Source organism: Polyodon spathula, unplaced genomic scaffold, assembly GCF_017654505.1.
Source record: "Polyodon spathula isolate WHYD16114869_AA unplaced genomic scaffold, ASM1765450v1 scaffolds_1853, whole genome shotgun sequence".
Lineage (NCBI taxonomy): Eukaryota > Metazoa > Chordata > Actinopteri > Acipenseriformes > Polyodontidae > Polyodon > Polyodon spathula.
The window spans coordinates 1-12,500 of NW_024473328.1; the positions used below are offsets into that span (position 1 = coordinate 1).

Sequence of the window (12,500 nt, forward strand, 5' to 3'; positions counted from 1 at the left end):
AATCAGAATATTCTGACTTTTTATTGCAACTGTGGTACCATTCAGTCAAGTGACATTCTGTAAAGGGGTACTTGAGCTAAAAACTCCAGACAGAAGGGGTACAGTTTCAGAAAAAGATTGAAAACTCCTGCTATAGAGAACTCGGAAGCAAGGTGGATATACTGGGGTGAGCTAATTAACAACGTTGCTTCAGAGAAGGCTAGGAAAGGCGCTTTATAAAAGTACTTAGTATTGCTTGTTTGTTTGTTTGTTTTGGGTGGGAGGAGGATTTGAGTCTTTGAGTCTTTGAACCAAGTCTGGAGCACCATTGGCACGGTACTGTGTGTCCACACCACAGGCCTTGACATTAGGAGTGTATATACATTGAGTAGAACACCATTCATCTACAATGCCATTGCTACTGTAATTCACTGGAGGCTGCACAGTGAGTCACATCTTTGCAAGATAAAGGGTGAAGCCAGGATGTTGCAATTAAAGTACTGCCACTGGTTGGAAATGTCTATTTGGTTTTTAACCTACCTGGTTCCATTAACTCATCTACATTTCAGTATAAAGTCGTTTCTTTACTAGTTACTAGTTTTATAAGACAAAGACTTGCAGTAAAAACAATTTAAAAAAAAAAACAGTTTCTAATTACATGTACAAATAGAGTGCAGGGACTTGTAGTGAAGTACAAAGGTGGTCTGTGCTTTAACTAATTAACTAGTATTGTTCCTGGTGCTCTCAGCACTTAGGACATTGACACAGATAAATAAGGTTTGAACTAGGGCACAGCCCATGTTGTCGAAAAACAGCCGTGACGTTTACCTCCAACGTGGACTGTGAGGCAGCCTGCAGTCTAGCTCAGCCCCTAGTTTCACTTTGCTCAAAGTAGGACTGGCATTCTTAGCCGGTCAATTTATAGGAAAGTGGAAGGCGAGGGTGACATCATCACGTTGCTGTTTACAGTGAAACTCTGAATCTTGCTTCTGATGTGATTATGGTGGTTGTTGGTTTCGGTTTGCTATGTTTACCAGAACACCGTTATTTTTACATTGAATCTTTGAAATGATCACAATAATATTTTCTGTATCCACTCTTTTCCCACAAAGCTTTGTGCAAACATTCATTCATGGGATAAATATAGGCCTTGGTCATTCACTAATAAAATAATACAACGACATTTTATAGGCAATAATGTTTAAACAAAAAACAAACACGAAAATAATAATGATACAGTAACACTGTAAGTCCAGCTGATGTTAAGAATGTGAGTTGCGTAGGCGGTGCATACTATGAAGCGTGTCAGACTGCTGGCTGCTCTCAAGCACGTACGTTTTGCGCACATTCTCGGATGTTTCGCTTTGCCCTCAGATAGCCTGCCTGCCTGTCTGTCTGTCTGTTTGCCTGCCTGCCTGCCTGCCTGCCTGCCTGTCTGTCTGTCTGTTTTGCCTGCCTGCCTGCCTGCCTGTCTGCCCTGCCTGCCTGCTTGTTTGCCTGCCTGTTTGTTTGCCTGCCTGCCTGCCTGTCTGCCTGCCTGCCTGCCTGCCTGCCTGCCTGTCTGCCCTGCCTGCCTGCCTGCCTGCCTGCCTGCCTGCCTGCCTGCCTGCCTGCCTGCCTGCCTGCCTGCCTGCCTGCCTGCCTGCTTGTTTGCCTGCCTGCCTGCCTGTCTGCCCTGCCTGCCTGCTTGTTTGCCTGCCTGCCTGCCTGCCTGCCTGCCTGCCTGCCTGCCTGCCTGCCTGCCTGCCTGCCTGCCTGCTTGTTTGCCTGCCTGCCTGCTTGTTTGCCTGCCTGCCTGCTTGTTTGCCTGCCTGCCTGCCTGCTGCCTGCCTGTTTGCCTGCCTGCCTGCCTGCCTGCCTGCCTGCCTGCTTGTTTGCCTGCCTGCCTGCCTGCCTGCCTGCCTGCCTGCCTGCCTGCCTGCCTGCCTGCCTGCCTGCCTGTTTTGCCTGCCTGCCTGCCTGCCTGCCTGCCTGCCTGCTTGTTTGCCTGCCTGCCTGCCTGTTTGTTTGCCTGCCTGCCTGCCTGCCTGCCTGCCTGCTTGTTTGTTTGCCTGCCTGCCTGTGTTGCTGTTAGTGGGATGGCGGTGGTGTGTCCCTCTACGTCATATCGCCCGCCACGCTTCTATTGGCTAACACGCCTCACCAGACTGCTTGTTTTTTTTTTATATATTGAGGATGTGACCCCTGTGGTAAACTAGTAACAAGCGATATAACCACAGTAAGAACATTACCGTGTATAATACACAGCAATCAGGGGAAGGATAAGAAGAGGACTGTTTCATTCTTCGCATCCAAGTGTCGACTCTGTAGAACGAGGTAGGCTCAACTTCAAATGGTTCGTTTTTAGTTTTGTCTTGAATGTTTAGGATTGTGTGTCACTGCAGGACGCTGGCTTACAAGTTACATAGGGCTGTTATATCCTCTGACTCGATACAGTATGTCAACATGCCAGGCTGAATTATTATTATTATTATTATTATTATTATTATTATTATTATTATAGGTCAAAGCTGATTAAATGGGTGCGTGTTGACGTGATGCACACACGCGTACAAGAATTACACGACACGGTACAGTACTTGTATAATATAATAATACGAGGGTTTCTTTTTTAGAAACGCTTCGAGCTGAGTGCCAAACAAATGCCAAGACGAGAAGGACATTGCTGGAGCTGCTCCTGTTCTGCGGCGGTAAAATCCAACGACATTTCGAGTGCAACCTGGCCTGCATCGAAAGCTGGGGAGATGATGACCATAATCCCGTCCATCGTGCGTGGTGCCTACAGCTCGCTTCTCCGCAGGCAAGCACCTCATTTGATCAGGCGGGGTCTGGTGCTTTTCACGGTCGGAGTGCTTCTGGCTTTGGTTCTGAACTTGCTGCAGATTCAGAGAAACGTCACGCTTTTCCCGGAGGAGGTGATCGCCACGCTCCTCTCGTCTGCTTGGTGGGTGCCACCTTGCTGCGGCACAGCTGCAGGTGAGCCAAGCGCCTGCACTGCATTATATAACAGCATGCACAATGCTGCACACCTGACACGTGTGTGCTTTACACGGAATGTGACTCTTACTTAGCTGAGCGGCAGAAAGGCCTGTTAGAAAAGGTATAAAATACATGCTTTATTAAACAGTAGGCATTGTCAAACAGATAGCGATTGATAAAGACGCGTGCATGTAAGGGTTAAACAAATGAAGACACGGGATGAAGTGTAGGCTGTTGTGCGTATGGTCAGGGAGAGCGCGTAACTCTTTGAAAAGAGCCTTTGCGAGTCATTTTTAGTTGTCTTTAAAGGTGACGCTACCACTTTAAATAGCGCGTCCCCGGACACCGCCTGGTTAGGTTCCTGTTCGCGGTCTGTCGCTGTACACGCATTGGCTGTTTCGGGAACTGGAGAGCGTCGGGCTTCACTCTGATTGGCTGTTAGCTTGAACATGCCATTGCACGAAAAACAGCAATAAGGAAGTAACGTGTCTGATTAAATACTGTAGCTGAAGTGCTGTGCCCGGACCCTGCCCTCACCCGCCCGCCCCTTCTGCACAAACACTGCGGCTGGAGGAAGAATCTTCTGCTACTGCGTATCAAAATAAATAAATAAACAACATGCCAGAACTGAACAAGGCAAAGCAGCCGTATTTAATGTTGTATTCTGTGTATGTATTGCAAAAGCATTGTGCATACGTTAGTTTTGCAGATTTGTAATTGAAACTAAACAGTTGAAGAGTTGGCAGTTTTGCTTAACCTTTAAATTAAGCGATCCGCATTTAAAAAGCAAATTATTTCCCGCTGGATTCCTCACTGACAGCCCTATCAGTCTAATGACAACATAGCCAGCGGTACATTATAATGGTACGTTCTTCAAACTAACCTCATATGTTCAGTCTGATATGCGTTACCTCTAAAGGTGTTCTTACTGTAGCTTTTAAAAAGATTAATGTTTTAATGAAATGGCCTGGAGTTACTATAATTGTATTACTAAAAAAATAAAATGTTTCAATTTATTGCAAATACAGAAGGTTGTGTGTTGCCTTATAGCCTGGATTTAAAATGCATTAAAATAGTTTCAGGATAAATTCAGCAGTTCCTGTAGGTTCCCTCTGCTGGGTAGTGCATTTCAAAGCAAAGACTCAACCATGAGCATCAAAGCGCTTTCAAAAGAACTCCGGGACAAAGTTGTTGAAAGGCACAGATTGAGGGATGGGTATAAAAAATATCAAAGGCCTTGAATATCCCTTGGAGGTTAAGACTATTATTAAGAAGTGGAAGGTGTATGGCACCACCAAGACCCTGACTAGATCAGGCCGTCCCTCTAAACTGGATGACCGAGCAAGAAGGAGACTGATCAGAGAGGCTACCAAGAGGCCAATAGCAAATTTGCAAGAGCTACAGGCTTTTATGGCCAAGAATGGTCAAAGTGTGCATGTGACAACAATATCCCAAGCACTCCACAAATCTGGCCTGTATGGTAGTGTGGCAAGAAGGAAGCCATTACTCAAGAAAGCCAACCTTGAATCCTGTTTGTAATGTGTGTATTCTTCTTCTTTCTTACATTAATATCATATAATATCATCAAAAAACTAAGAAATGCAGATCCCTGAAAGTTTCCGCATGGCCACATTGCCACATCCACAAATTAACCTGCTACACTTTACCCAGCCCAGCAAGACAAGAATCAGCTCTACCCCTCACAAGACATGCCCTTGAGAAAGTAATCATTTGTGGCAAAAATGGAACCGAGCTGCCTACCTGGTTTGCCTTAATCGAACTTTGTGGCAGTTTAAAATACATTTTTAACCCTTTCTGTACCAAAGTAACATGTATTTGAATTAATCAGAACACAAGCTGTATTTGTATAGTTTGATACATTGCATTTAGACTTAACTTTGCAGTTAACCAAATTAAAGTTATCATAACACTATAGTTAGACAACATTTAAAATAACAGGTAAATGCCAGTTAAAAATATACCAATAAAAATGACAAAGTAGCCTGTCCTCAAATGAGGACACTGGCACTTAATGGGTTGAAATATTTGCTTTCTTTATGAGTGCTATAGTCCTGAAAACAGTGAAACACGTGTTTTTTGGTCCATGCCAGGGAGAGTGGTCTGTAGAGGGGATGGTTGAGAAACTGTGGGGCTGTGCTAACATGCTGCTGTTGTGTAGTAACACGATTTGCTGTCTTTCTGTTGCAGCTGTGGTGGGTCTCCTGTACCCTTGCATTGACAGTCATCTGGGGGAGCCACACAAATTCAAGAGAGAATGGGCCAGTGTCATGAGATGCATCGCCGTCTTTGTGGGCATCAACCATGCTAGTGCTGTATCCTTCAGTCACATTCTTCCTTCATAAACTGGTAGTACAGGCTAATTCACTGAGCCAGTCTTGTTCGATTTTCTTGTAGCTTATGCTGTACAGTCAGCTGAAGCTGTGCCATGGTATTTTGGAACAAAGGAACATATTTTCAAAGCGTTTTCTCCTGTCTTAAATCTACTATTTGTTTTAAGAGGACATCTTACAGAATTAAAAAATTATGAGTGTGTAGTATATAATATATATATATATATATATATATATATATGTGTGTGTGTATACACTGTAACAAAGAGCCTTATTTTCCCTTGACTCTGCTTAAAAGAAACTGGATTTTGCCAACAATGTCCAGCTGTCACTCACACTAGCTGCTCTCTCTTTGGGGCTGTGGTGGACGTTTGATCGATCAAGGAGTGGGTTTGGTCTTGGAATTACAATCGCCGTTCTTGCAACGCTGATCACTCAGTTTCTGGTCTACAATGGAGTCTATCAGTAAGTATGCATCTCAATGAAGCCAGGGACTCTGACGAATTTAAATTAAATGCAAAACCATTCATAATACATTTAGAAAGTCAAAACGATCTGCTGCTGCGTGTCTTGATTGACATCATATCCAGACATTGGTGTGTCTGTTTGAGCGGGCTGGCAGAATTAGTGCAGATGTCTTTTTTTATCCAGTTCAATTCACTCCTTAAAGAACACATCAATTTTTTTTTATTTCCACTGTGGAACAAGTAATCTTTGTTTTTATTCTAGGTATACATCGCCAGACTTCCTGTATATTCGTTCCTGGCTTCCTTGTATATTCTTCTCAGGAGGCGTTACTGTGGGAAATATTGGAAGACAGCTAGCAATGGTAAGTTGTATTATTACTGCTTTCCAATGCTGACTGTCTCTATCATTTCTGTAATGTTAAGTTCAGAATCTAGAATTATTTGTTTATTTAGCAGACTCCTTTATCCAAGGTAACTTACAGAGACTAGGGTGTGTGAACTATGCATCAGCTGCAGTGTCGCTTATAACAACGTCAAACCTGAAAGACATATTTTGGAACAAAGGAACATATTTTTTCATAAGCAGGTTAAATGACTTACACAGGGTGACACACAGTGAGTCCGTGAGTGAGCTGGGATTTGAACCGGGGACCTCCTGGTTACAAGCCTTTTTCTTTAACCACTGGACCACACAGCCTCATATATCTTAATTCCAAATCTATGCTACTGTTCTAGAACACCTATAATGTAGTCCCCCTAACCAGCACATCGAAAGCAAACCCGTCACCACTGTTTAACCCTTTCAGTCCTGAATTTTTGGTCAAGCTGAAGATTAAACTTCTATATTGAGTATGTGAGAACAGGCTAAAAAAGATTATGTATATTTCGACACTAGCTCAGACTGGGACCTAGGAGTCCCGTGAGGTTCCAGCGTGATTTCCGACGGCATGTGTTAGCATGGCGCTACAGTCCCGCCAGGACCGAAAGGGTTAAAAAACATTCTTCATGCTATAATGGAAATGAGTCCAAAGGTACAATTGCAGATACATTGTATAAATGTATTTCATTAGATAACACCTTTTAAGTTTAGATGGAAGTTATAGAAAAGGAATGTACAATAGAGGTAACTAATTAGGGACTCTCCTACTAAAGAAAAAGCGAAATATCAGGCAAAAATCACCTATTATCAGATCATCTTAATTGAAATAGCAGATTATGTCAAGGTAATTGCTCACTGTAATTAAGGGAATACATTACGCTGTCTGGCAGTCAGATTTGATAGGTCAGGAAGCTCGACCACTAGTTGGCTGTTGTACTGTCCAAGTCTCCAGTCAATACAACAGCTTGTCCCAGAGATACAGTAGGGTACAACCAACTCAAGACAGGTTTCCAGGGTAGCTATTCAAAGAGGTGTCTTCACTGATGTGTGGTGCATTGGTTGCTGCTGTATCTCTGGTACTGTCTGGTGTATTGACTTGAAGCTTGGAAGATGTAGCAACCACCCATGCTGACTGTGCTGGATGACCTTGACTTTGACCTCCTGTCCAGCAAGGTGGCTTTTTGTCTTACAACCCTGTTCTAGGGGTTTGTACGCTTCATATGAAAGCGTGCTCATTAGATTTTGGAGATTGGATTTCATACTTGTCATCTTTTCAGATTTTGGTTGCTTTGTGAAAACTGAATAGTTTGTGGTCGTCAGTGTAAGTCTTTCTTTTAAATTGATACATATTGTTTTTCATTTCTTCATAGGGTGCTCCAGAAAAACCCCACATGGACTAAAAGTACTATTTTGAATTGACATGGTGCCAATATGGAGGAATATAGTACATGCAGACCCTTTCTTCTCCAGAGCTCTTATTCTCAAATACAGCATACATCTTAATGTCATTTTAGTGAACATGTAATTGGGCATGTAACATATCTGAGGAGCAACGAAAAAGATCAGAAGGAAAATAATATCATAATCAAGAGTGACGGTCGTTGAGCATTGTACAATGAAACTGTGGCCAAAGTTTATAGACTTAATTGCCCAGTGTATCATCTGATTCTTTTTACCAAAACATCCGATTTTATACCAGCTTTGTAGATTCTGCAATTATAAATAACTGGCTTGACAATTTCACTGTGTAGGAATGAAAAAAATAATTGTGACTACAGGTCCAGAAAAAAAAAAAAAAGAAAGATGGTGCTAAATATTTCAATTGTTTGCATGAATATAGAATGTTGTTCAAGAAAATATGTGTGTGGCATGCAGAATATTGGTCAATAAGTACTCTTGCATAAACACACCCAGATTTCACATTTTGATATTTAAGCGTTGCAAAATATAGCGTAGAAATAACCTAGAGCCCTTTTTGTTTGACTTGGGCTAGAGGGATGATTGTAGTTTCATGCAAGAGACATTTATATAAACAGGCTTTGCTCCAACCTTTGTTCTGTTTATAACAAAACATTCTGAACTGACCCCCCTGAAACGTCTCTATAGAAGAACTGTTTGTGCCCTGGTAAGCTGTGAAGCTGCTGCTCTGTTAAGTTGAGAAAGATAATCAAGACTGCATCACTTTGTTTTCTCAGGTAAGGATAAAGAATAGTTTGATGTGATCTGTAATACTAGCCCATTCCATTCCCTGCAGGTTTTATCCCCAGTGGAGTCATAGGGAATGTCCCTTGACTGTTAACTTGAAATCCATTAGCCTGGTTAATGCCTTTCAAACCTTCTAATTTATAATAATGCCAAATTACATGGGCAGGAACTCGGAACTGGGATTACTTCATTGTTACATCAAATGGGCAGATTTAGGAACATCAGAGATTTTTTCATCAGAGAAGATTTGCAATCTGTGATTGCCTTTGTAAAATAGCAATGAGTGCTTCTGTCAGTGTGAAAGTTTCATTATTTGTAAATATGAAGTTGTGTATAGCTTACATATACAGTACAATAGCTATTCTGTGTAATCAAAGTCATATTCCCATGCTAGACCTAGTTTGCAAGTAATTGGGTCTAGGTGATTAAAGTGCAATCTGTACAGTACATGAGTCTTGTATATGTTTACTTTCATTTGTTTAAATAAAATTAAAATGTATTTGAATGTTCTTTATTTATCTCTAAATCTAAGGAACTGTACTTTTCAGGATTGATTCCAGGGTGTTCTGAATGTACAGTTTTTCTGACATACTGGATTCAGGGATCTGTGCTCAGTAGTGGCTGTTGATTAGACACTGAGTCCCACCTGTTCAGCAGCATTAGGCACTGAGGCCCACCTGTTCAGCAGCATTAGACACTGAGGCCCACCTGTTCAGCAGCATTAGACACTGAGTCCCACCTGTTCAGCAACATTAGACACTGAGTCCCACCTGTTCAGCAACATTAGACACTGAGTCCCACCTGTTCAGCAGCATTAGACACTGAGTCCCACCTGTTCAGCAACATTAGACACTGAGTCCCACCTGTTCAGCAGCATTAGACACTGAGTCCCACCTGTTCAGCAGCATTAGACACTGAGTCCCACCTGTTCAGCAGCATTAGACACTGAGTCCCACCTGTTCAGCAGCATTAGACACTGAGTCCCACCTGTTCAGCAGCATTAGGCACTGAGGCCCACCTGTTCAGCAGCATGTTGTTGTGACAGTTTGGGAACCCCTGCTGTAACAGTCACGATTGAAATTTGAAAACATTAAACAATACAATAAAATGTTCTTTTATATAGCGCTCTTCATGTGACGCAGCCCAGGGCACTTTACAATAAAAACAATAAAATAAAAAGGAAGCCAACAGCCTAGCAATCCAGCTCAAACCATTTGGAATAGAGTTCCAGTGGCAGGGAGCAGAACTCCTACTAACTCGACCCTCCTGACTGCAGCAGATCTTTAGGAGCAACCAGAAGGGCAGCATTTGCCGATCTCAGGGTACGACTAGGGGCATAATGTACCAACAGTTCATGCAAATGTGAAGACCCATTGTAAACTCTGGAGTTTAAGAAGCTGCCCTGTCAAAACATATACTGTTTGCATTATAACATAAATGCAAAAATAGGAAATATTACATGTTACATATATGCACACAGTGGCTGAAGGGTGATGTATCAGAATTGCAAGTGTACACAGTAGATGTATACACCAATGACACCTGCTGGACATTTGCTGTTACAGCACTGTGACTAGAAGGGCCATTTTCTTGTTTAAAACTCAGAAATCGATTTGCTGTGCACTTCTGTTATGTTACAGCAAGAAAGGTTACCTGTCTACCTGTTAGAAATGGTAAACATGTCAGGTAATAATAGTTTGTACAACAGGACAACACATTTGTGGAATTCCCTATCAAGTGACATAATTTTTGCATCTAAAGCAGAGGAATTCAAATCTACTGTGTCTGCTGGCTCGCTGTCATTGGCAGATCTTGGCCTGCCTCGATAATTCACTGTTTTATATTATATGCTGTTTGCAACTGGACAGTATTTTCCAGCTATTTTCCTTCTCAGTAATGTGAGAGCTTTATCATGCTGTCATTTCTAACCTTTTTGAAAACAACGCTGTGCTCCCTAAAACAGGTTACTGCCTTGCACATTTTTTAAAATAACACTAATTATTTTATTAAAAGAGAACTGTGAGCTGTGTTGCTGACAGCATCCCCTTTAAATCTGACGGAATCCAAACCCGACACCAGACTCAGCAGCTGCTCTCCGGTCTCTCTTGTCTCGTCTCTCTCCCCTCTCTGGCAGTCTCTTCCCTTCAAAGGCAGCTCCCTATTTTTACCTACCAAGGGAATGACAGTTAACCTTTTGCACTGAAGATTCTGGCCGATTTGACAGTTTTCAGATATAACTGAATTTATAGAACTGTCATGAGTATCCCCACCCAGCGTACCAAGTGCCTCAATTCTCCCTTTGCAGTAAAAGTGTTTCTTTTGAAATATATAAATTGGTTACCCCTGCTGACTCGATTTGTTTATTTTACATTCTATACAATAATTGTGACAGCTGAAAGAAAACTAGGGTAAAGTAAGAGGAGCCCATTATTTTCATATTTGGACAGCTATGGGACAATATGTAGAAGTCCCTCCCTAATTCATACAAACCATTTAAAGCACACACTAACAGTGGCCTGCAAAAAACATCTGCAAGATATAATCAACATAGCATGCAATCCAATCATGCCCCCAATACAGTGGAAAACCACCATTTCAGCTTCATTTTTACCAGGTTGTTTTCATAGTTCTGCAACTGCTCCTTGAGCTACAGAAGAAAGTGAATAACCAGCTGTTTTACCCTAGAGAGATTCATCTTGATTGCACCTGTTTTCGGTTCCAACGTACACCCCCTGCCGTTAGGATTTTTACCCTATATATATATTATATATATATATATATATATAGATATAGAGAGAGAGAGAGAGAGAGAGAGAGAGAGAGAGAGAGAGAGATCAAAAGAAGACCTTAAAGATAAAAATAGTATGATAAATGTTTATGTCCATCAACCAAATATTGATCATAACTTTTTAGGACAAGGTTTTAAGAATAGAAAACATTATTTGTACTTTAAAACAGGTATTTTGTTAATATTATTTTAGTTAAATATGTTCAAGCCTATCCATCCTTGGTTATGGTTCACAATACAAACCCTAATGGCAGGTAGTAAACAAGCTGTATTGTTCATCTTAATGCTTTGCTTGACACTGCACATGTCCATTTCTCCAGCTGCCACCACACTTGTTCTTTATAAATGTATATTTTGCTGCAATTCAGAAATATGTTTAATGTCAGTTTTGCTTGAATAGTGCAGTAAACTAATTCTTAACGGTTTGCAGGTGTTGATAAAGGGGGTAAGTCTAATTGAGGGTAGGAGTATTAAGGTGTGTCAAGGTGTTAATTGAAGCCTATTATAAGGCACAGCAACTAGGGGTTCTGTTCAGTTGCCTTAGCTAACGGAGCACCCAAGCTCTTTTGTGGTCGTTCCTGAAATACCATGCAAGCATATCCGCTGTAACCGCCAGCTTTCTAGAATCCATCCCGGAGGGACTTTATATATAAGTTATGAATAACATAACACTAAATCATATATAATGTTCCTCCTGTTGTCATTCAATTCACAGGTTACGTGGCTGGATAGATAAATCATTGTACATCTTACAATCCTGCATAGGACAGGTGCACCTTACTTCACCTCCGAGTTTTAGTGTTGGGGGGGCTCACGGATTGTTAAAAAATAAATAAAAAAAAGGCTTTCTGTTCTGAAAAACCGTATACCTCTAAGTTATTGCCTTTACTTTCACAATAAAAGTTGTTCAAACTGGATGCTCCAAAAGTCGACTTAAGGTGGACTTCCAGCTGTATTAGGTGTGTCTGTGTGTTTAATTAAGAATCTCCAATTCCATCCTGTCACTGCAGCAACTCCACACAACAAGAGCACGTGATCACTGAAGGTCGTTGAGCGTCATTCGATCCCAGGACCAAGCCAGCTGCCACTTTACACTCAGGAACTCGAGGGGGTGTCAGAGAGCTACCAGCCTCTTTATTCTCACATGAAAGTATAAGATTAAAGAAAAAAAAATGAGAGTATGAGATTTAATGAGAGTATTCTCTGTGCACATCCCATATTATTTTTAACAAATGATCTATTTTAAGAAAATAAAAGAGCATTAAAACACATCTAGAATAGGTACAGTAATTAAATAACTTTGACTTTTAAATCTTGTCGGCAGTAGGTCAAGGTCATATACAAAAATTTAC

At 41.5% G+C, this 12,500-nt stretch overlaps 1 protein-coding gene across 1 annotated transcript; it reads left to right on the plus strand.

Moving 5' to 3' along the window:
• Nucleotides 1-2,159: 2,159 nt before the first annotated feature.
• LOC121310213 (insulin-induced gene 1 protein-like) lies at nt 2,160-8,859 on the plus strand. Its single transcript, XM_041243515.1, has 6 exons — nt 2,160-2,295; nt 2,595-2,955; nt 5,167-5,291; nt 5,608-5,774; nt 6,039-6,138; nt 7,526-8,859. Exons 2-6 carry the CDS (start codon nt 2,622-2,624, stop codon nt 7,553-7,555), a joined length of 756 nt encoding a protein of 251 aa, XP_041099449.1. The 5' UTR covers nt 2,160-2,295; nt 2,595-2,621; the 3' UTR covers nt 7,556-8,859.
• Nucleotides 8,860-12,500: the final 3,641 nt, after the last annotated feature.